Here is a 24,788-nt window from a genome sequence, read left to right as displayed (position 1 = left end):
CTTGTCCACCTGGCTTGTTTAAAAAACATGCTGGTTTTGGAAAAAGATTTATAGGTGTGCAACAATCAGTTGCTTTTGTGCGGTACTCTGTGCATATACAGCCAGATAAGCACATGGGCTGTCAGCTGGATGCACTTGGCACGCATCCAAGTTGCTGTGTACGTATATATCAACTGCATGATGCTCTCTCCCTGTGAGCTCTGAGCTGGGGCATTTATCATTTGTCTCCTGGCCTCCTCCCCTCTTCACTGGAAAAAAATAATTTGTCGTGCTGATTGCCAGCAAGACAAATTGGGGAAAACCAGCCATCCTGGCTGGAAGTCAGCAGCCCTGATCGGGGAATCCAGTCATGTCCTCTGAGGTTGTTCCTGCTGAGCGTCGTGTGCCTTCAATGTACTTTGACACCGGCTCCATGTGATTCCAGGGGGAAGAACTGATTTACAGTCGTTTACAGCAGGGAGAAGTGGTGATGCCGTGTATTGACGCTCAGTTCCATTTGCCTTCTGGCAGCAGGGAAACAACACTCGGCTTTTCTGCTCTCTTCCTAAGTTCTCCAGTATTTTCCTCAAAGGTACAAAAATGTTCAACTGCTCGTTATTAAAGCAATGCACATGAATTTAGCATGAAACTTATATTTATGTTCCTTGAAGATTTTTTTTGAATTACAAATGTTACAGAAAACTGTCAGTCTTTCATACATCTGTGCATTTTTTAGTGCTCTCCTTTTGATGTAGGTACATACAGCATGTTAATTTAAGCTGTCATTAGAAATGAATGCATCACTTTTTTGTTTTCATAGGCATAGATTGAATGTCTAAGCAGATAATGTATCCAAGAGTTTTGTACTCGGAGCTGGTTGCCTAGTGAGAGTAACCAAGTGCCCAGGAATCAGCTTGACTTAATGACTTTTAAAGATGGGATATCAAGTCCTTTAACAGTGGCTTTTAAAATTAAGATTTAGTGAAGCAGTAAGTTCTCCATTACCTGAAAATTCAAGTATTCTTATGTAGTAAATGCTGGTTATTGTTTGCCATAAATTCAGTTCCAAAGTTAAGTAAAATGTTCTTACTGGTACTCATTCTTGTGAAGGTCTTTGGGTTTGCAGCCTCAAGACACCCTTCTCAGTGCTGAAGAACCAACTGAAAGTCATTTTGAAGTGATCTTCAATTTGGGAACTAACCATTCAAGAGGCTACAGGGGGAGTACAGCTGCCGAGTGGAGTCAAATAATCCTGTCTTGTTCAGATCGCAAAGACTGTTCAAGTACTTGAGATACATTTCAGTTTCTGAATTCTTTCTCCTCTGCATTTGTCTTGATAAACATTTGACTAATAGAGTGCATCATTAAAATGTTTCCACGCATGTTTGCATACAGTGTACACAGCATGTCATGTCTATAAAACAAGAATATGTCCTTATTCAACATGCCTCCTATGAAGTCCCTTTATTGCACCTCTTCTTATCCCAGTTGCTACCATAACAATCCTCGGACAGCGAGAAAGTATTTCTCCACAGTGGCATTTTCTCTGCCAGGCTCAGACAAGCTCTTGAGCCAGGACACAGGAGTGGGACTGGGATGGAGGACAGAGGGACATGGTACTGGGACCACCAGACAGGCCCTTCAGAAGTGCTATGAGTTCAAAAGCAAATGAGGGGCGAATCCGGAGCCCTGTTTTTTGGGTCTGGGGCTTCTGTGTTCATCACACATTTCTTTTTAGGGATGGAAAGGGTGCCCATTCTTCCTTCATCCTTAGGGGCCCTCTATGGGACCAGCCAGTTTCCCAGGTGGCAGCTTCCTTTGGGGACTGGTGGCAGCTGAGCTTCAAGTTCACCTGCTGTTATTGTAACAGCACAGTGTCCCACCAGCTGCTCTGGTGTGACATCCCTCAGACATCTTGTGTGCCTCTCTGACATCGCAACTTGGGGGGAAAAAGGTTGGCTTGGGGCACTGTGTGAAATTTTGTATTACTCTAAAAAGGAAGAAGGAAAATTAAAAACTCATTCAGCTTTTTTTTTTTTTTTTGCTACAGAGAAAGGTAGTCAATAACTAACAGAAGACAGTTGTTTTTAGTGCCTGTTTTAGCTAAAATAATGGGGGTTAATTATTAAACTTTTTACTTGGTTGCTCACTTGTGCTGCTGATGCTTTAATCCTGGGTCACAGAAAGTTTAAGAGTGCTTTACAGGGGAGACTCACTTCTTTTTGCCTCAACCTTTCCACGCTGACGGGATGTTACGGGTTTCACTGCTTACTCTCTCTGTAGTTGCCATTGCTCACGCTGAGCTCTGCAAGCCAGGTAAGTTTTGGAGCCGATTCCCATCCTTCCCCAGGTAAATGTAGCTATGAGTTTATGCCTACAAAGCTGCCAGCTTCTCAGATTTTAATTTTAACTGGTTGTCTCCAGTTTGGAGATTGAATTACTGAGCATTTGCTTCTTTTATGATTTTGCAAATTCAGTATTGAAGTTGATCTCACTTAAAGAGGTCACGGTGAACCTCACTGAGACTATAGGGCTGCAGCTTTTTTCGTGCTAGTAACGTCTGTTCTAAGTGGGTGATCTGTTAAGACACATTTAGAAGCTGCTGTTTGTGAAATAATTAGAGCAGTAAATGATTTAAAATCCTATTTTGCCTGACTTTCATATATGTTTGCTTTTTTCTCTTTGTGTCAGATGCACAGAATGCTTTCAAAGTACGGCTCAGTATCAAAACAGCTTTGGGAGAGAATGCAGTAAGTAAAGCATCTTTACATATTCTTCCTAACTGAATATCTGCCAAAATAGAAGTAATATGTACTGTAAAATTTCTGAAGGCAGCACAAGCAATTTGTTCTGAAGTGTTAATTGTAACAGCTTGTGCAAGTCATGGTCCAGGCATCCATTTCTTGACATTTGACTAACCCGCTCCTTAAAATGGCATCCTGTAAGAGAATTATAAAGCTTGCCTTTTCATAAAGATAGTTTTCTGTCAAAGACTTTTCTTTTTTCCTGGAACAGTAGAGACTTTAAGCGTGAGAGGTGCTGCATAAATCTAAGTCTGTATTTTGGGAAAAGCACTTCTGCTTAAGAGCGCTAATTGTAAAGTCCAGCACGTCTGGGATGGGAAGCAGGAAAAGATTGTTAGTTTTTTATGAAATGGGACTTTATGTCAGGCTTTTGGACAAGCACGATCTATAGAGATCATCCAAGCATATCTTATCAATTCCCTGCTAATGTAGGGCTTAGGATAGTGGCCTTTCTCCTCTGCCTGTGGTGCACAAGCTAGTCTCATGAGGACCGAAGTGCTTTGGCTTAACTCAAGTCCTTGGGCTTGATGTAAAAATACTGGTGTGAGCAATAAGGGCCTGTGATGCATAAAAGATTGGGACATTAAATGACCGAATGGTCCTTCCTGATCTAAAGCGTTATGAAATACAGCAGAGCCCAGTACTTTGTTTACAGTTTTGAATGCTTAGAGCAAATCTGCAGCATGTTACACAGCTCAGCATAAAATTAGATATAAAATGTCTTGGACAGTCATCTCCGCTGGAAATCTGGTGTCTGATTATGTTAGGAGCTCTGGGAAGCAAAAAGAGTAGGTTACATGTTATAAGAGATTGGAGCTATGAGAATCTCCCTATGACCATAGAAGCTATTCTAAAATTACCTTGAAATATCAGGTAATTTAAACTAACAGTAGTAGGGACCTAATTCCAGTGGCAGCTTCATAAACCAGACAAATTGGGAAGAAATATTCAAGATACATGCTAAAGTATTTGTGGAAATTCATATTGAAGTAAATTCTCTTGGGTGAGAGACTTTAATTAAACAGTAGTATGAGCCTGGTTTGTTGAAATATTTATTAAAAATAGTGTAATCCTATGGCTGAAAATATGTCAAAATAATTATTGAAGCTCCTCTCAATGATAACTGCTAATATTTTGATTTAATCTTTGTTCAAAATAGTAGCAAAGAATGAAAATTGCAGTTCCCAGTAATGTTCTTTCTTATTACTTTTTACGTATCCAACTACAGTAAAATAAGGGGGGTTTGATCATTTGTAATTTATTTTTCATCCAAAAAGGGTATAATATAAATCATTAATCTTAAAGGCACTTTATATTACGAGAAAAAAGAAATAACTGAGGAGTCTATTGTTTTTTTGTAGATGTGTAGTAGTTTATTTTGTATAACAAAGTGTGTGAATGCCCTAAGAACTGGACAATCTAGAACAACATGTTAGAACAACAACATGCTGAAAGTGGTAAGATGCCATACAGCATTACCCACAAATAATGAACAATTTATTAAGTGCACAGGTAGTTGTACCTTTTCATAGCTATTGCAGTCTTCTCTGTGAATGAATGAGATGGAAAACTGAAATTACTATCAAACTGAATTTGGGATGCTTTTTTATTTTATTTCTTTATTTTAGAAAAGAAAAACATAATAGTGGCCTTGTATCACAGTAGGACACGACCAGCTTACAATACCTTAGTATGGTGTTCTGCTACTGTATTCTATTCCATTGATTTCCAAGTCACTTCAAACTAGATGATAACAGAAATCCCCAGTACTGTGGGCATTTTGCTGTAGGACTGGCAGGATAACTGCAATGTACGTTCAGGGGCACAGCAGAGAGGTCAGTGTAGTTTTCCACGTAGCTTAGTGCATGGCATCCACTTTGTGTGAGGCTGATTAAGAGAGGATACTATTTTTTAATTTGTTCGCAAGGTAGGCTGTGCTTGGAGGCAGGGAGTGCCATTTAGTGTATTTATATAGTTCTTATCACAACGGAGCTGGAAAGAGCAGCTAAGATACAGTAAGTATTTAGCCGTTATCATTTTATTTGCAAATAATGGGTGTACTTGACAGAGACGTTGTTTGCTAACCGGTGGGAGGAAACATGGTATCTGCAAGCCTAAATGGAAGGAAGGTGATAGATGAGTTTCTCTGAGGCTGGTGTTAACTTTCTGAGTGGCTTCTGGAATAGCTGCTAGTCACTAGTTGCTTCCTACTGGTGGAGTTAGCAGAGTGGTAGAGAGTTAATTCAAAAGGGCCAAAGGCAACTAGGGAATGAACAAAAGTGATGCACACTGAGAAGTCTATGTAACTCTGTGTCACCGCTCAATGTAACTGTAAGAGCCGAAGAGCTGCCACCCCAGGGGCTGCAGCCAGGTGAATCAGAAGGTGCACTTCCCTTCTGACTCGGGCATTCAGGCTGTCTCCAGGGTAGAGGATGAAGGGGATGCACCTGGTGTCTTGCCATCAAACGGGGCCCGGAAGCGTGCTCCTGTGTCTGTAGCCACTCTGCAGTCTGAATGGCTGTTCAGTTAAAACACAGAACCATTCAGGAGGGAAGGGACCTTGGGAGGTCCCTAGTCCCCTGCAGCTCAAAGCCAGGTCAGCTCTGAAATCAGATCAGGTTGCTCAGGGCAATCTTGTAATATTATAATCTTGTTCTACTACCTTAAATTTTGTCTTCCTTAGAGCACTACTATAGCATTTCACCCCCTCAACAACCTACGCTCATCATCTTTTACCCATTATCTCATCAACCTCCTCTTTCACTAACAGGCACTTAAGACCTGGCTTTCACAGTCAGCTGTGTCTAATTCTGCTCGTCCTTAACATACAAAGGATGGAATGGGCAACTGAGTTAGGGTCTTTGTGTTTGTTCCTTTATAGAGTAAGGATGATGGTAAACATTAATAATTCTGATATCATGCAAGGTTTCATTGGTAACAGTTATCTTATGTTTATAGGGTGTGGTTGCACATGATATTTAATACACTTCCTCTGTAGCAGCACAAGATGCGCATCAATAGCTGTACTTCATCGGGACATAAAAGAACCAAAACAACGTCCTCAGTCATCAGCTGTGGTCCAGGCCTTTTGCAGCTGGAGGATAAAGATGAAACTGATAAAGCCCCATAGCAGAACAATTCAGGTTTCTTTGTACCTGTCCCTCTGACTGGAGAAAGCTGGTGATTAGAAACTGACTACTGGCAATTTGTGCCCACTTGTCATGAGTTCATACAGTTTATTAGCCTAAAGGTAGTCTTGCCATAGCTTTCCTCCTCATTATGTTGCCTTCCCCCTGCACAGCCCTGCATGCAATCATGTACATAGGTTCTTGTTCATATGGAGCCCTTAGTTATCTCCTGTACCTCCTGTCTGATCACTGTTTTCTTGGGGCTTCTTACCCTTCTGCCTGGAAGGTTCTCTGCAGCATCTTCTCACTCAAGAAGACCCCTGATTTCTGCTGAGCTTTCTCTGCCAGTCTCTTCCTCTGTATCTTGCAGCTTTCTGTTTGTTCTGTCTTTTTTAAAGTGCTTAATCTTTCAGCTGGGGCTGGAGTTCCTCACTACAAATTATTTTCGCTGTTTCGAGATGCCCTTTTTGTTACTCTGACTTAAAGAAGCTGTAGGCTACTGCATTATTTATGAAAACTGAATACTTGATAGTAATTAATTGTACATATATACGTATATTGCACTAAACATAAACATTTCAACTACAATACTTGGTAGTGCTGCATTGCATTTGTGTCCATGTAAGTGTGAAATAGAGTGTGTTTCATCATTATCCATTTTCAAGACAACTGATTAAATCATCTCTACAGCTGGTTTAATCCACTGGATAACAATTTTTTTTTCTCTCTGTCCTTTTGAACCTGTTCTGAAAGTCTGCAGATGGCACACAGGGATTCAGTCAGTAGTGCCCCACACAGAAAAAGGAAGATCTTCCCTTTTAGTGCTGCAACTTGTGCTCTCTGTGGTTTAAGCACAGATATCTTTAAAATTACAATAGTTTTATGGCTCTCATCTACATTAATTTCTCTACTACATTATCTCTTTTTCTTTTAGTACTATTTGCTGTCGTTGCTCTCATGTTTTCATCAGTGCAGTGGGATCAAAATACAGGGTTTTATAATTTCTTTTGAAGGTCTCCCCCCCACCCCCCCAGTTTAAATCTCTAGGCTGGCATTATCACAGTATGCTTACACCTCCCTTCATTCACAAGGCAAGAGTGGTGAGTCAGAACCCAGATTTTTAGCACTGCAGCTGGATTTGAATGTTACTCAAGATGTCTGTTGCTCAGCTTTGTTGTTTGTCCCTGTCCTATTGCATCTCAGAGAGCCCATTTCACCACTTTTCATTTTCTAGGGATGATAAATATGATCAGTATGACTTTCTGCTCTTTAAATGACTGCCTTCTTGCCTGCTTAGGTTCCCAGTCTACAGGATGTCAGAGCGAAATGAGGGCTGATGCCTGGAAGTTGGAGTCCTCCTTTCTGCAGAGAGGTTGCAGCCCCATGCATTCAAAATTAGTATTTAAAAACCAGAATTGAGATTTGGCATTTTCAATGCTGTTTACTGCTTTTTGACATATATTGCTGTTTTTTGAATGTGTTACAAAGGCCTGTGAAAAAGTAGGTCCAAATTGTCGACAGGGTTAAGTATCCACACCATTGGATTTCTGGTTTGGATGATTACAGTACAGATATTTTTAATACTGAAAGTTGAAGATTAGATTTGTATTCTGATTGACTGAAGAAAGTTGCCTCTAACCTCCATTAATATAATTCCAAGAAACTATTAATCTTTGTAATCTGCTGAAAGGGGAAATTCAATCAGTATGCCTCAGCCATGGCTCTGTTATGAAAATGTAATAGGTGCAGTTCTTACAGGTGATTAGAATTGCATATGTGGATGAAAGCCCAGAGGAACCTAGTGAAGCTATCTCAGAAAACTGAAATTGTGGAAGCATGATTTTTCATCAAGACAATGGAGAACAGTTTTAGGAGCCTGTATTTTACTTCTTATTAAAGTAGTAAGGATGCTATTTTCTTTCATCTCATCTGTGATGTAGTAATTTGTGCTATTGTTGAGTCTGTCTTCTTGTTCCAAGGATGGTGTGCAGCAATAAGGCCATAATCTCAATTTATTTCCTGGTGTCCTGACATCCAACTCCTAGAGACTACCTTGAACATTTGCTTTTTTTTTTATTTTTGGGCAGAGCCAAATAGTCTTTGAGAGTGGATTTAAACCTTCTACTTTATCCAGCAAAAGAGGCAAGGCCATGGGTGCAGCTGTGGGAGGAGAGTTCTAGTTGTATGCCTAGTCTTTGGTACAAGAAACTTTACAACTCCAGTTTGGACAGCTTTCAGAAGCGTTCAATTCATTCAGTTTTTGGAAACATTCTTTGCACTTTATACTGCGTTTTATAACAGCTGTTAGAAAAAGTCTTTCATGCACACCGAATAACGGGCAGGAATTTATTTTTGTAGCACAACCAGAGAATTTATTCATTTCCTTGATCAATGTAGCATTTCAAGTTCAGTGACTCCTTTCCCTCTCTGTACTGCCAGCACTGGTGCTGGAACTGATTATTTTCCATCTTCTTTTACAGTATGCCTGGGACGCTAATGAAGAGTACCTCTTCAAAGCAATGGTGGCTTTTGCAATGAGAAGATATTCCAGCAAGAGCACAACTCAGTGAGCATCTACTCTGATTTGCCGTATACATATTAACAATGCTGTATGTTGTAGCCCATTCTCTGCTGTACTGAACTGTAGAGATCATTACATACAGCTTCTCAGAACAGCCTGTTCCAGTATATTTCTTTGACACCCAGATATATGTTAAACATCACAGTTTCTCTGTTTTAAGCAATGATCAATCTTTGGACGAGTATCGGTGTTGATGTGAAATGACACAGCTGTGGATCTCAGTGGGATTGTGCCAATTCACTCCAGCAGAATCTGGCAGTAAGACATAATACCTTCTGGAGACCACACTGGGAGGAGGCAAAGGGACACATTGGCAAGGGCAAGAGAAGCAGTACAGATCCTTGAATAAGCAGCTTTGGTGCACATTTTCTTAGAGCACAGCTTCCTCAGTATGTTGAAAATCAGCTAACTCATTGAACTGGAGGGTGAATAGCTACACTAGCGCTGTGTTCTGCTGGGGGTATCTGTCCCTAATATTGCAGCGGTTGAGTTACCTAGCATCAAGAAGTTTCAGATGTTGCAGTTTAGACATAATTCAGCTTTTAATTGGTTTTGGGATAAATCTACCCTGAGGTATTGAATATTCTTCTCAGGCTTCCGATCCTTGATACTTACGAAGTTAGATAGCAGATTAGACAGACCATTTAGCAACCTGTATTTTCAGAATGCTCTTATCTTTCTTAAATGAGAAACCTTGTTAGTGTATTTCTATAGGCCTATTATTTTTCACCAGACTTGTGGTTCTGGTAGGCTAATGAGGATAAATTTCTCAGTTTACTTTAAAAATACTTCAGACTGTCATTGCATCAGATGCAGCATATTCCACATTTGCAAAAATATTAGTTAAATTTAATCACATTATGATTATTGTGGCTGCCACACTTTCTCTTAAATAGAAGGTGATTTCCCCCTCCATGGAACAGGAGTGTTTGGTTCCCTGCTGTTTCATTTTTATTCCTCAGAAGCTGGCGTCTTTGAGCAAAAGAGGCATCACACCAAGCTTAACAAAACCATCCAAGTATGCTACTGCACCCAATGAAAATGACACCTAAAAAAATGAGTTCAAGGTACATGCTAATTAAAGGTGATTTTGCAGGCTTTTTCTCAGGTTTTCAAAGTAGCAGAGTTTTCATCAAGTATGTGATCCATACAGATTCACTTTTGTATACTTATTTTAGTCCCAGGTCCTTTTTTAAAATTATTTTCTTCCTTCAAAGTTGTGGTGCTTTCACACAGCAAAAAAACTCTGTCAGAAGCCAGTGATCTTTTTCCTTTTCAAGCACCATGGGTCTCTGCAGACTCAACTAATATTAGAAAGCTTGGTGCAGGGATGGGGAAAAATCAAGCCAGTATGAAAGGAGTTGAAGTTTTAATGGATGTTATCTCTATCCACTGCAGGAAATCACAGCATTTATGTTCACTTAATTCAGTTTCCTACCAAGACAATTTTTCCTATGGACAATTATGATTATGACAGTGTTACCCCAGTTTGGAGGTGAGGTTGCACACATCAGTAATTTCCTGCTACTATGCTTGTCAGAGAAGTCAGTATAATATTTGAAAACAGCTAGGTGAGGGCAACTTTACCTCTTTTTAAGGTGGTGTAGGACTTCCTCATGGGGTATCACTTGGGGTGTACTTTGGAGGTATAACTGATACCTCTTCTAGGACTTCTAGATACCTTTGGGGTCATGTGTAGGCAGCATGCCAGCTGAAGGAGCAGCTCTGAGATCTAGTATAACTTACTAGGCAACAGGATGAGGTGTTTCCTATCCATAGATCTCTCCCAAATCCCAAGGGAACTCAGGGTCACTACTCAATGATGGAGAGCTAGATGAACCTCCCAATACACCTCAAATAACCTGCTTGTTACATGGAAGCAGGAAAGCTTTGAACGCCTCCATCCTATTAAAAGTCCTGCAACTAATGCACTCCTTTCCCCATCCTTGTGGCTGGCAGATGGAAGGAACTGAGTGTAGAGGAAGGAAAGCAGTCTGTCTCTATCCCCTCTGCAGTGGGTATGGAGGTGTGGGAGCACTGAGGGTACAGCAGCATGCCATGCACAAGGAACGGCACTCTTGGATAGCTGGGCAGGATTGCAGCAGGGGCTTGCAGTGGAGAGGGAGGCAGAAGCAGGAATTTGTGGCAAATAAGTTACATTACACTACAGAAGCTTTTACAGATAAACACCAACAGATTTTCTTTGGGAGCTGTAAAAGAGCAATGATCAATTATTCTGTTATAAAAGAATAAACAAGGCGCTTGTGACTGCGTTCTGCTAGCATCTAAAATGAACCACATTTTGCATCTAGTGAGCTGAAGATTTTTGTCAAAATAAAGACTTACAAAAAATTCACCAGTATTTTACATAATCAAATACTGGTTCTGTTAGGGTATAAATTCTGCACAGGGCCATAACCAGAATGTGACAAACCTCCCCTTTAACATCCCATTAATTTCTAATACACCCACAGCCCTGCAGTAACTCACAGCCACAACCAACTCCCACATGAGACCAAATGCCATTAACTTCAGCAGGCTGGATCAGGCCCCAAAAATAATTTATCTGGTGGATCAGCATAACTATTGTTGCAGTCTGTCCCATCACTTTTGAAATTCAAAGTCACCTTTTGTTAGGCTTCTGAAGCTGGATAAAAGCCAGCCCATAATGACAAGCATTTGAATGTGCTGCTGGAAACAGCAGCTGATGCTGCTGTTGCCCTTATGTAACCACTGAGTGACCCAGTGCAGAATGGACAGGCTTGCACATTACATCTTGAGTTCTCTAAGGTTAATTTCTAAACTAAAATTTAATAAATCATGGAGCTGTGTTTAATGTTTGAAAGGCTTGTCAAATTTTCAAGTCTGTGTGAAACAGAAGACAAAATCCATAAAATTATTCAATTATTATTAATACAGATAAAATAAATACTTCTTTTTCAGTGGAGAATTAAACCCCCTTTATTTCCTGCTCTATGTATGGCCTTTCAATTAATTCTCAATACATGCATTCATGAACTACATAAGCCAACCTTTGATCTCTCAGCGTTAAAAAATTATTGTCTGTATCTGTGTTAGTAACTCTGTTTTCTCTAATCTGTGACTCATTTGAAATAATATGCATCTTTTTTGAGGCTGAGACTGGTTAATCTTTAGAGCAGAAAGAATGTTATCGTATTTACTTTTATTCAAGTAAGAGAATCTACCTTCGGTACATCTTCTTCCCCATTTGTAGATTAAAAAAGCTGCAGTTTTCCTCATGAAGTGAACAGAAAAAAAATTCACCAACATTATCCATATTCCTAAGACAAGCTATTTTGATGGTAAAAATATTGTGAGCATTTAGAACAAGAAAAGAAGCCTCTAGAGTTAAAGCTGTTACATCAAGGTGATCCCACAGCTGTTGTTCACAAAAAGGAAGGAAATAACAATCTTTTGCAGGAGCAGCTGCACAGCAATGGGTTGGAAGAGGCCTGATGCTTTCGGGAGAGCTGGAGATAGTGCTTGGGACTTGGGGACTATGGCTCTCCCGTGAGCTAACAACTGCAGACACGCAGCTCCCTCAGAGTCTCTGGCAGCTCTTTCTTACCCCTAAAAAATCCTTTAAATCTCCATAAAGAACAACGATGGCGTTTCAGGCCGAGGAACCTGCACTCTACTCATTGTTGTTCACTTGTGTATATTAAAGAAAATGCAGTTTTGTACTTTTCCATGGTGCCACAAGGGAGAAACATGATGTTTTTTATTTTGATGATAACAGTCTCCTATAATCACCATGACAAAAGTCTATCTGTTGCCTGCTAAGGAAATAAAAAAAATGTCCACATATGTTTACAAATACACTTAATTAACATAATGCTTGGAGAAGTCAGGTTTCTCCAATCTAAACAATGTAAAGAGATAGTTTTGTAATGTTTCTGCATGCTGTGGATCAAACCTGCATGCAAATAGCACAGGGGGAGGAAAAAAGACATACCTGCTGCAAAGAAACTGCCACATTAGTGCTTGTTGAACCAGTCTGTTTTGGTGTTTACTGAATCCTCTTTGAACTTCTTGTGAGCAGTATTATTCTCTTTTGAGCCTGAAAGGATTTACAGCATTCAGATTCCACTCACACTCATGAAAAAGTCGCAGCAGTGAAACCAGCTGCTACGGTTTCCTGGTTTTTATTGGATGCCTATAATCAAGCAAGGATTTTAGACATAACAGGGAGCAGAAAGGAGGCAGTATGTATGTATCCTAGTGTAAGCCTTGCTGCCCAATTGATTCAGTGTACTGTATTTTCTAAAGAGAGAGAGATGCTGCACCTAATGATGACCAACTGCCCTATCTCATGCTGAAAACCTTGGCACTGTAGGGACAACCCCTGGCTGAAGAGTCTCTTTGAGTCTCTGAATGAGAATAAGGTCAGAATGTTCTGCCAGTCTTTATCTACCAAATTTACCTTTCTCTTTGGGGATCAAACTTTCCTCACTCACTTCATTTCATTTCTCACTCACTCATGTTCATTTCAAGAACATCTGTAGGACAACACAAACACAGATTTTCTACCTGGACCGGTTTTTGATTGCACCACAAAAAATCCAGCATTAAGAACTGCAGTACATGAAGCTTTAGGTCCTACTGTTATAAATTCTCATGATGGAAAACTTCCTCTGCAGATACAATTTTAGATACTCTTTGAAATCAGCAAGTTTCTCAGCCACCAGCCAGAAGTAGACTCTTTTTTTCCCCTGTCCTGTAAATTTTGTGCTTTTCTTTTGTTTTGGGAGGAATAAATCTGCTTCCATCTTCTGACTGTTGTCAGAAAACTGATGTGAATAGCTTTTCAAATTCCAGAGGATAACTTTCCTCTTTTAGCCATAAAAATTCTCTGTATTTGCAAAACTGACATTGTTCTAGAGAGGCAGAAGTGGGTATTTCAGCTCTGCAAAATCATTGCTTTCTGTTTTATTGTATATCTCGATGGAATATGTTCCTTCTCTGTAAAACAAAAGGTTGCACTACGTAAGGCACCCATACCACCCAAAAAACCCCCTTTCAGCAGTAAGTAGAATATTTCTGCAAAATATCCATAATGAGCTACTGTGATCAAGCCAATGCCTGTCCTGCCTTAAAAGCAAACTCATTCTTTTCTGGATGGAGGCATTCATTGGCAATTTTGGCTCCCTTCTGTTCCTTCCTACCTCATGCTTCCTGCTCTTCAGGCCAGTGCAGAGGTTATTTAATTGTATTTGTAATTAGCCAGCAGATGGCACTGCCAAATATTGCTCTGTGACAGGGGGATTGCTTGCACCCTGATAAAGAGGACAGGCTAGAAAGGAAATGTTATATCTTAGATTTTGGTGATGGACAGGCCAAATCTTAAAACCAATTATAATAGCTAGTAATGGGCATTAAAAACATCACTGCAGTTAATTAAAAGAGGGGCTACATTCTTCTCCACTTGCTCACTGCAGGGTTTTCTTCTCCAGAACAGCAGGCAGTATCTGAAAACCCTTCATCCCAAGTGGAGTCTGTCAAGACAGGGTGGCTGTATTGTGCTTGTGGCCAGGTAGACCTTATGGAAAGGTGAACCAAGTCCAGGCTGCTCTCTGGAAATAAAAATAATCCTAATTCTTGGTCCTGGACTTTCAGAATATCTGCTTACTGCTTGGACATGGCCAGTAAATCTAAATCCCGAGCCACATTCTTTGGTCTCTTTATTAATGATATAGAACTAAATTTTTTTTTTTTTCATTTTTCTCTCTCTAGCTATTTGTCATTGAATTCATAAAAGCTTTGGCTGTCCTTTAATGATAGATACTATGTTCCTTGCTGTGCTGTAATAAATGCCATCTTATATAATTCCTATATATTACACCAGTTTGGCTGGTTTGTTTCTTAGGTTTGTGAATAAACTAGGAACAGAGAGAAGAACGTAGGAACACCGTCTATCCTCAGTCACTATTAATCATAATAATTGTGACTGAGGATAGGTGTATTAGCTAATGTATTAGCCTTCACTTCTTCAGTTTAAATACTCATGATGGTGTCATTCCATGAGGTTTTTCTAACAATAGTTCCACCATTTGCTAATATTAGTGGTAGAAACAAATTTTTTAAGAATCTGTAAAAAGGCATTTAAAAGACATTTTGCACACTTTTTACATAGTATGCCATGAGAAGCTGCGTGTCTCTGCCCTTCCACTACTGACTTCACATAAAACTGAGCAATCTTCTCTTAAAACAGATGAGATAAATATTTGTCATAGCATAAGCTGAAGGGCATAGGCCAGTGCCAGCAGAAAGTCTAGATTTAGCCTGTTGCCTCCACTCTGTGCCTGACTCTGTGAACAAAGATGCCAAAAGGAGTAACATCAATTTCATTGCTCTTCCCTCCAACAAATGTATCCTGTAGGACTACACTCACTAGAAAATCATGTGGGGAATCCCTCATGACTGGTTCCTGTGGTACTATCTGTCAAAACCAAACCTCATAGTTCACCAATGCATTTGCCCCATTACGTGGCCTATGTCACAGCCCTGATGATTAAGATGTAAATATGTATTTTTCCATTTGATTACATTAAATGTATGCCCATGCAAGTTTGTAATAGATTCAGAAATTCATTTGAAGACTCAAGTTTGGTCTCAATAAGCAAAATTTCATAATGGGAAATAGGAAATGCTGTGAGTGATATTTCTTCCTTGAGCATTAACTGTTAACATTTTTAAAAGCAGGAATTTTTCCCCCTTTAGATGAAAGCAATATTTTAAGAAAATCTGAAATATTTCAATGATTCCATCCATGCTTCTTTAATGATGATTTTTGTTTTAACTGTCTGCAGAATTTCCAATGTGCTGCTCTGTAATGTGACGGATCGGGTGTCATTTTGGTTTGTGGTCACAGATTCTTCCAAAAATGTGACAACTGTTCCTGGAAGTGTGGTAGAGGCAGCCATCAGGTACAGCCACGGCTTCGGCAACATTTTCTTCCTTGCTGACTGAGGATACTTTCTCTCTCTGGGCCTTGTATGAATGGGCACTCTGCCCCTTTAAAGATGAGCTAATCCAAGTAGTTAAAACACTAAGGGGTCAGGATTCTTGCACGCATGAGAGATTAGAGGATTTTGCAGGGTCCCACAGAATGCAATGCATGTAAGCTTTGGGATTATAACTTTGAAAGGGGTCTTTCTTAATGCTGGAGCCTCAGAAGAAATCTAGTCCGTTTCCAGAGCCCTACCTGTAATTTGCTGTCCAGTGTGTGGCACATACACTACTCTCATCCAGCTGCTACATTTCCCAGCAAGAGAGCCTTCTCCTTCAGATGAAAGAATTGCACACTTTCTGGGTGGGATTTGTATAATTTAACTTCCTTTGCATGCCACATGCCCACCTGCCCACTAATGACCAGGACAAGTGACCAGCTTCCTTTCAGTGCTTCTCAAGTACAGTTCATCCGTACTTAATTTAGAAGCTTTCACATGAAAAGAGGTCGTGTGAACTCTTCATGAACAGAGCTGGCTGTGGCCCAGTTTGGCTTAAACAATCTTATTCTCACGTTCTTTTCATACCAGCTCTTTCTAGAATGCCAGTCAATATCATAGCTGAGCATTGCTTGTACAAAGTACCAGGTGGTACAAATCAGTTTGCTTTCTACTAAATATCCCATTCCAATATCCCGGCAAGAGTATAGAGCTGAAGAGGGGAAAAGAAAAAATGGGTAATCTGACTTCAATCATCCACCAAACCTGCGTAAGGGGTTTATAGGGATGACTCCCACAAGCAGCATAACTCACATACATTTCTCAGGCTTGGAATGGAAAACAGACCTCTTTGTTTCTAGGCATTCTGTACTCTGCCTTGAAAATTCATCTTATCTCTATGGAGGTGTAATGCCTAATTCCTGATGAATGAGTATGCGTTCTTTCGGAAAGATTAACTTAAGCTTATGAGCAGATTAAACTATTTCCAACAGAGACACCAAACAATAGTTTCATAGCATTAGTGGAGGAAGCAGATTATTTATTCACTGAAGTTCTTGGTAAGAGTGCTGGAATGCAGGGGTTTTGCATTTCTGTTATTCTTTGATACGTTCAGTAGCATAAGCTGATTTATTTAAGTCTTTTATGTGCCCTGTTTGCCACAGAAATTGGATGCTATTATATTACGTTTGGTTTTTAACTCTTGTCTGTCACCTGATAAAGAATATGCTATTTATGAAAAGTTTTAATTCCTACCTAACTTAGAAACAAGAAATAAAGCAGTCTATAAAACTACAATGCTTTTTATTCAATTGCTTCTGATTGCAGGCTTCCATACTAAACCAATATGCTAATTCTTCATACTACAGTAGCACATAAGAGCACTACCTATGGACCAGAATTTTATTGTATGAGATCCTCTACAAAGTAAGAACAAAGAGGAAGGTAAACCTTCTCAGAGCTCTGTATGAGACCCAAGGTCTTGCATAAAGACACACGGGATATATTTATGCATATACAAACACAAAATGCAATTGTAGTTGCCTGCATGTGTTTCAGCACATAATTCTCTAACTCCAGCCATTAGATAAGGGTGAACAATGCTCATTTCAGCTGTTCACAATGATCCTTTCATATCAATAAGGATGAAAATCTTTTCTAAATCAAAGACAGCTTACCGTATAATGAGTCTTATAATTTGCCAAGGATTTCAGTCCTCCCAGGAACGCTAGCTCTCCATTAAGGCTAAGAACTTACTGTCTAAGGGACAGTCAGACTTTATGATTTCCGAGAAAAGAAATTTTCAAAAATTTACCTGTATTTCCCATATATCTGTTCTTAGGAAATAGTTGCTTTATGGTAAATAGGTTGTACTGTATATAAGAAAGAATTGCTGTGAATCATACAACTGCAATCAAAAAGAATCTCTCAAGACCAATATATGTAATACATTTTCTAAAAAAAATTTAACATTTTGAAAAAGCTAATGAAAGGTACTGCTAAAGCCTCTTAAGGCTGCTTAGATTCAGATCCAGAAATACCTGCAAATGCTTAGAAGTAGTAAATGTGGGTGAAGACATCCATTAGAAAGGGTAGCAGTTGTACAACTCATATGAAAAAGCATGTTTCTCAGACTTACATTTCTCATAATGGAAAAAGTATGCAAAATAGAAGTCCCTGTAGCTGCACCTGCAGGGAAGGAAGGGTGTGTTGGCAATAAGGATGGATTCTTATGGACCAAATTGTATCCTGTGCTTTGAGGACCTAAGAAAATCTGCAGCAGCAAGAGCAGATGTACTGGCCCATACCATGCAGAATGGGTCATTTTGAGGAACCAAGGGGCACTGATAAGTAACTCCTCTGAGCATTGCAGGGTAGATTTGCCGCTCTCATGCTAACCTTGAATGCTGCATGAGCAAGACAGCAAAGCCACCCTTACAGATTACAGTCTGATATGCCTTCAGCACGTGGTCCAAAACAGAAATAAATAATAATACTGTACTTCAGGTCTTATCTGTATTTCCCAATTTTTCAGATAAATACATACGGAAGTCTGGTGTTCAAAACCTTCTGAGTGTGTGGATGTCTATGGATTACTAGCAAGGTGTATGTTAAAGTGAAGGTCTGTGTAATCCTGCCAGTGTTATGCTGAATCAAATTCAGCCCTGCCAGATTTGCAGCACATACATGAAAATTCCCTTCCCCCTCCCCCCTCTTCTTTTTAACTTGTAAAATACCTTTATAAAGAGTTGTAATGTTCTTTGTGTTTTTGTGAAGGATGAATCGGAACAGAATCAACAGTGCCTTCCTACTGAGTGACAAAACACTGCAGTTCCTGAAGATAACCTCAACCTTATCACCTCCTGTTGAACCCGCGACGCCTGTCTGGCTTATTGTATTTGGTGTTGTTCTTTGTCTCATTGTGGCAGGAATTGTTTTCCTCGTTGTTTCAGGGATTCAGAAACACAAGAAGTAAGCAGCTTAGATTTTCTTCTTTTTTAACTGAATACCGGCAAGTTAAGCTGGGCTGGTTTTCCTTTTCAAATCAGCCTCAGAGAAATGATAGCTGTGCCCCCACGTCCTATGTAGGTAAAGATAATCCATATGTCCTTTTCTGAGGAAAGGGGTTAAAATTTTTAACTGTGAAGTATAGATGGCTTAGTAATGCTGGGGCATAATGAGGAAATAGGGAGTATGAGAATACGATCCTGGAGGCCACCTAACTAGATATGATAGCTTTACAAAGACGTTGGCTGTCATTCTTCTCAAGGTTTAGTGTGCCACAGGTGAGCCTTCTCTCACAGACTACCCAAATAGCTACCAAGAGGGAGAAGGCTGGCAGTGGCTGTGCCCCTTCCAGGGCAGTAGTGTCAAAAGCTGGCAGGGCTAAAAGAAATTTGCTGCTGCAGTTTGAGAAACCTCAGTAGACAACATAATAATGATTAATATATGGCTGAAGGCGCCCTGCTCAATGGAATGATGCATGGTCTCGCCTACCATTCATCACCTGGTGAGTCCAAAGTACCCAGCCCTTCACAGGTTCATCACCAGATTTCCCCATAAGCCTAGGTATCTGCTGTTTGACAATAGGGTAGGAGAGAGATACTCTTTTCCTCTCAGTTTCTGCCCTGTGGAGGTACTGGTGAAAAAGAGAAAGCTATGCATGCTTCCCTAGTGTAAGTGTGTTGGAGGAAGACAGAAAGTAAGTAGAGTGTTGGTCCAGCCATCTCTGTTGGCTCAGAGCTGGGCATGAGGAATAGAAATATCTCAGCTGACTCAGACTCTGCCACAGAAGTTCAGCTTTTGCCATGGTTTAGGCTGCCACAGAGGCAGAGGTTAGGTTAACACAGTATTATGACTTCAGCAACACAGTCATATAAGAACAGCAGAAGAACTGAAAAAGGGTAAATTTCTGCTGACAACAAGGTGACAAAATTATTGACTGTATGGTAGACTGCATCCCCAAATATATCAGAACAAAGGATTCATATATGAAAAGTGGTGTGTTGCAGAGACTTCCTTTCTGCGTCCTTATCACCTTGACGAACAACATTAAAAGACCTCAGAAAAACACTTACTGCAAAGGATAAGTGTTTCTCATAGAGAACCCTTAGCACTGTAGTCAGACTCCCTTCGGTTATGTTTTGCATTCAGAAGAGTTGCGTGAATTTGCAAAACCCTTTTCCATTTTCAAAAAAACCCTGAACAAACAATAGATGAGGGATGCTGTTGGGGAAAGAGTCTGGGCAGGTACTTGGGATCGGTGGATAGTTTAAGCCCTGTCACAACCTTCCGTGTGGTATGGGCTGAGTTATTTCATCCCCTGAACCTAGGTGACCTCTTCTGTAAAACTGGAGAGTAATGTTGCTACCTGAAGCCCATATCTACCCGCTGTGTAGTATCATGGCTCCGTGTGTCTATATAGTGCCTAACTTAAAGGGGGTCTTTGAACATATCAAGTAAGTGTAATATAAATAAATTATGCTAAATAGCTATGATTTTTTTCTAGCTACAATAATCATTTGTGCTTCCTATCATGCTGAAAGACACCATTCTCCCCCCCCTCTATTTTCAAAATAACTCAGCTGATCTTGAGCAGTTCCCCTCAATATCGTGTAAACTACATGCCCTTATTGTCATACTACCAGTAATATGGTTTGTTGCTGCCTGCCTATGGTTATTTGGTATCCTCTCTGTCTCATGCTCTTTCCCTTTTAGTTGTTATTCTCCTTTTTATTTCTCCCTCTGTTTCCCTAGTCTGCCTTTGCGTATAACCTTTCCTCTGAGCAGATCCATCCATGATTGAACTCTAACCTTCCTTGCACGTCAATGGCGTTTCCAGGCAGGGGTGGGGAAGTGAGAGGGAGGGTAAACCAAGCATATATTTCTTCCATCTACTGTTGCAAAGACTGGAGGGGTAAAAGGGATGATCTGGGCTATTTGGCTTTTTTGAAAAAGAAGAGCCAGGCATCAGAGAAGAAAATTTCAAAAGTGCTCATCTCTTTTTCAGGCACTGAAGTATGTGACCAGGTTGTCAAAGACTTCTGCGTGTCCAGTAATGAGTTTTCTTGGAAACCTGTCCAGAGCTGACATAATGGCAGCTCTGTTGCCTAGTAAGCTGTGTTGGATATCTGGCCCCAAGGACGGTGTTGACTTCTCATAAATCTGGCATTTTGTCTTTATAGGCCTTTAAAGTACCACTTAAATGCCTTAGTTCAGATAAGCCCCAAAACACGTGCTTCAGGCTGTTTGTATTCCGGGTGACAGGGAAGCACAGGCCTATAATGGAGTTTCAGTAATGAGTTAGACTCATGCATCATTTCTTGAATTGAAAGATTTTCTTACTTAGGTCTTCACTGTGCGTCACTGCCCAACATGTAAAACTCAAAGCCACAGCTGCCTGCAGCTGGAAGAGCTCCATGTGACTGTAGCCCTCGACTCTACAGCGAGCTGGATCAGACACAGTGTCTCCCAGCCTTATGTTTGTTCTCCTGTCATTGCAGCAACAGGACACCTCCCTCTCTGATAATAGATTTGGTGTATACCCAGGGCAGGACCAGCCTCTGCTGGCTATGCTGAACTAGGCTGAACTCTACCCCAAGCCCCCAAAATCCCATCTGCAGCAGAGGCCATAAGCATTTGCCTCGGGGAGAGTGAAAACAGAGTAAGCACACACAGTGATTCCCTCTGTTATTCTCCCAGCATCCAATTTGCAGCTGAGAGTCTTCCAGAGCTGGATTTGGTCTGTGTGTATTGGTTAACCCACAATGTTTTCTCTTTCTTTAACTTGTTGAGTGTCCCCTTAGACTAGAAGTTTCTAGCTTCTCTGAATTCCTATGGCAACAAGTTCCACACATCTAGTTCCACACACCTCCTACTCCTCTAATTTCTTCTAAACCTGTTTCTTAGTATCTTTTATGTTCTTCTCCCACAGGTTTTGTATTAAAGAGCCCTCCTTTTATCACTGTAAGAGCAGATAAAATCAGCCAGAGGTTTCAACCACTATTCCCCACTTTTTTTTTAGTCTCTAATGCCAAGAATCTCCTAAAGGCCAATAAAATGTTATTATTGTGAAAATCGCCGTTATTAGCAGTTACACTGAGTCAGGTTGTTATGATAGTCCTGAGTCAGATTGTTATAGTACATGTTATGGGATAGGACGCAGTGGAGCTGACCTTTGAGTTTCTTATCCTCTGAAACCGCTGATGCTGCAGGCTGTAAAGTACAGCAGGTTTTTCAACTATGAACTAGTAGATCTCAAGGTCAGAATAAATCTGGAATTAAAGGAATGTCATGACACATTGACTGGTATTTCTGTATTACATCTTCTCATGGTTGTATTTTTAGATAACTTTATTCAGCAACTGTTTTAATGTGCTTTTAGTGAGAACTGGAGCCTGGAAAAGTGAAAGCTGTGCAATTGTTTGATCTAGAAAACAGAAGTATAAAATACTGGGTAGGAAGGTGGCTGTTAATGAAGTTTGAACTAGAACTGCAGATTTGCAGCATTAAGAGTACCTGACTTCTAGAGAAGATCATCAAGGAGTATGAGGGCATTCAAGTCTCCACTTTTGGAGGCTATAGTCTAAAGCTGGTCTGCTTCTAAAAAGTATGTTTTAATTTGTCCACATCGTGAGGTGAAATCTATGATACACATAACAGTGTCAGACTAGATGTTTAGTGCAGTCCTTCCTGATGTAAAGCAGGAACAGATTTAAAGATGTTTTCCATTTTTGTTTTGCGCTACCTTTTCCTTCTGCACCTTCCAGTCATTTTACAGAATAAGGAAGTGAAGTAATATTTATAACATATTTACAACGTGTTTACTCTAGGTTTTCTGATTCCTGATCCTGTCCTCAAACCACTAAACCAGGGCTTCCAATCTGTAGGCCTCTCACCTTCCATGGTATATTTACAACAGCAAAGAGGTGCACCAGAATATGTCTTTCAGAACATAACCTATGATAAACTTCTGACTAAATGTGCAGGTTTTATGTCTGTGGAATCATGGCGAAGTGCTGCAGGTCAACAGAATAAGTTGATTTTCTCTTTCTTGTTTTTAGAAAGACTAAAGAGTCAACAGAGAGAGAAAATTTAGAAGAGAAAGGCGAAGTGACAGTAACAGTAGAAAATGGGATTCCTTGTGAAGTGCTGGATTTAAAAGCAGGCCATGTTAATGGAGTTTTTGCAGCAGATGATGAACGATTCACACCCTTATGAAATGCTGCCATTGCTATCTGGCAGTTTTTTGAAAGACTCCTGTGCCTACCTTATCTCGCCACTACTCCTGAATGTCAAACATGAAGACAAGAAAAATGTCCTTTCACTTAATTTCCCTCGAGAGAACCTTTTGCGGATAACACATACACTCAAACCTCCATTACGAAGCTTTTGTGCATGAGCAAAGCAAATGAGACAACCTCAAATGATATCCATTAAAGATTTCCAGAAGATGTGTGGCAGAACAGGGTTGAATCCTGCCTTGTGTCAGGGATTTAATTTTTAATGATTATTTAAATATGTCCATTGCTTGTTTTTCCCTGAGATAAATGTGAAACTGTATTATTCCTGAATATCACTGGGGAGATCATCTATCTTTGTCAGTTCTTGCTGGGCTTTCTTTCAAGCCATATGCAAAAGTTTCTCTGTAAAATGACTTCTGTTTGCTGATATGCAGTATGCCTTTGGATGGAATAGTAATTGGTGCATCAAAGTATTCATTTCTAGAGAAAAAAAAAAGCAAGCTTTCACAGCCTCTGTAAGAGCAAGTTAAAATGTGGCTGGGTCGCCTACAGCTTTAGAGCTAGGAAAGATCTAGTACTGAAAGTGTTTTTCACTTAACGGATCCAAGTCATGGATTACATGACCTGGAAATTAAAAGTTGCAAAAGTTCGATATTTGTTGAAATTAAAAGTTGCAACAAAGGGCAGATTTTCCCAAGGTGCAGTCTGTGGTTAGTGGCCCAGCTCTCATTAAATCTATGAGGGCATTTCACAGCTCTTTGGAAAAATCTTCTTTACATTTTTTGCAAATAGAACTAGAGTAGATTACCCAGACATAGCCAACCCAGTGTCAGATGAACCTTCAGGATATCACCAGGTATCATACAGCTGGATATCTTGTGAACAGATTCAGTGCTTGGATCACCAGCTGCTGGGCTTGGTGCACCTGACCGGGGTGAGAACGTGTAGATGCTGGTAAGTCAGCAGAGACCATTGAAACCTGTGTTTCCCATTTGTGTGACTGGAAGTTGAGGGCACCATCAAATGGTGCCAGACCCTAAACTGCATTGTTGGATTACTTTGGAGTCAGCCATACACACAGACTGTGCTATCTGTGCCCTAATCCGATTCCTATTTAAATCAGTGATAAAATTCTGACTAATTTCAGAAAAACAGGGGCCCGGTAAAGGGGAGTGGTATATGTGGGTAACTGTACACAGAGAACAGAAGTGTGTTGAAGCAAAATATGATATCTGCAGTCACCAAACAGCTGCCCATATCACTGAGGGCAAGATTTGACCATTAACCACCCTGTTTCCAGTGTCACGTTTGGAGGAGGCAATATTAGAAAATCTATTTACTTATTAGGGTTATTCCTTCAGACTTCTCACCAACAGGAAGAGGGTAAAACGGTAAAAGCTGCTTGTAAAGGACTATCCAGTGTCCTAAAGGGTACAAAGTTTTCTGGTCTCCCAGGGTACAAATTTTGGCTGTATTGAGAACTTTTGACTATCCATTTGACTCAGTACTGGCTCTTGGGAACAGGGTGAGCAGAAGGGGAGGAATGGGGAGGAGAAGGGGAAGCAGTGGGGCAAAGGGAGGCAGCTGAACAGGGGAAGCCGGTAAGCTGGAGGCTAAGGGAGGCAGGGCAGAGGAGGGCTAAATACAAAATAAAACTATGGAACCCACTGATCATTTGCCTCATATGGTCTTGTCTGTCATGGTTGTCTTTGATGTCCTTCTGGTGGGTCCCTCTGAACAAGGACTGCATCTTCTCTGTGTGCCAGAGGGTGTGCTGCTTTGTTCTGGGAAAGGATTAATAAAGGCAGTTATTAATAGTACTATCTCAGTGCTTCAAAATTACCATCCACAACATGGAGATGTATTTCTCACAGGAATGTCAAAGATTAAGCTTACCAGTATTTAAGATCATTTGGAGGGAAGATAGAGAGTGCAGTGTTATTATTGCTTCCTCAGTCATTGCTGCAAGGTCTTTCAGTCAGGCAGAGTTTTATTGAGGTAATTCATATCCCATCATTTCTAAACCTTCACACTTTTCACATTCTTCGTATGACAGATAGCTACATCGCAGTGTGACCACAATGGAT

General features: G+C 40.3%; 1 protein-coding gene across 2 annotated transcripts; it reads left to right on the top strand.

Annotated features, from left to right (window-relative positions):
* The first annotated feature begins 1,841 nt into the window (after window positions 1-1,841).
* On the top strand, window positions 1,842-24,373 carry CLTRN (collectrin, amino acid transport regulator). 2 transcript variants are annotated; one of them, XM_005231926.3, is made up of 6 exons: window positions 2,025-2,295; window positions 2,671-2,729; window positions 8,392-8,477; window positions 15,323-15,439; window positions 18,236-18,430; window positions 22,522-24,373. In XM_005231926.3, exons 1-6 carry the CDS (start codon window positions 2,229-2,231, stop codon window positions 22,676-22,678), a joined length of 681 nt encoding a protein of 226 aa, XP_005231983.1. In that variant the 5' UTR covers window positions 2,025-2,228; the 3' UTR covers window positions 22,679-24,373. The 2 variants fall into 2 exon arrangements, with proteins under 2 accessions (XP_027634779.1, XP_005231983.1); XM_027778978.2 differs by lacking the exon at window positions 15,323-15,439 and having other exon boundaries at window positions 1,842-2,295.
* The last annotated feature ends 415 nt before the right edge of the window (window positions 24,374-24,788 follow it).

This window comes from Falco peregrinus, chromosome 4 (genome assembly GCF_023634155.1).
Source record: "Falco peregrinus isolate bFalPer1 chromosome 4, bFalPer1.pri, whole genome shotgun sequence".
Classification (NCBI taxonomy): Eukaryota; Metazoa; Chordata; class Aves; order Falconiformes; family Falconidae; genus Falco; species Falco peregrinus.
Note: the sequence above shows the minus strand (reverse complement) of the source record. Positions and strands in the feature narration are given on the sequence as shown.

Excerpts from the sequence above, each read along its gene's own strand:
- CLTRN (XM_005231926.3), top strand. The coding sequence starts at position 2,229 with ATGTTACGGGTTTCACTGCTTACTCTCTCTGTAGTTGCCATTGCTCAC. Across the intron at positions 2,296-2,670 it reads CGCTGAGCTCTGCAAGCCAG|ATGCACAGAATGCTTTCAAA; the intron begins GTAAGTTTTGGA and ends TCTTTGTGTCAG. Across the intron at positions 8,478-15,322 it reads TCCAGCAAGAGCACAACTCA|AATTTCCAATGTGCTGCTCT; the intron begins GTGAGCATCTAC and ends AACTGTCTGCAG.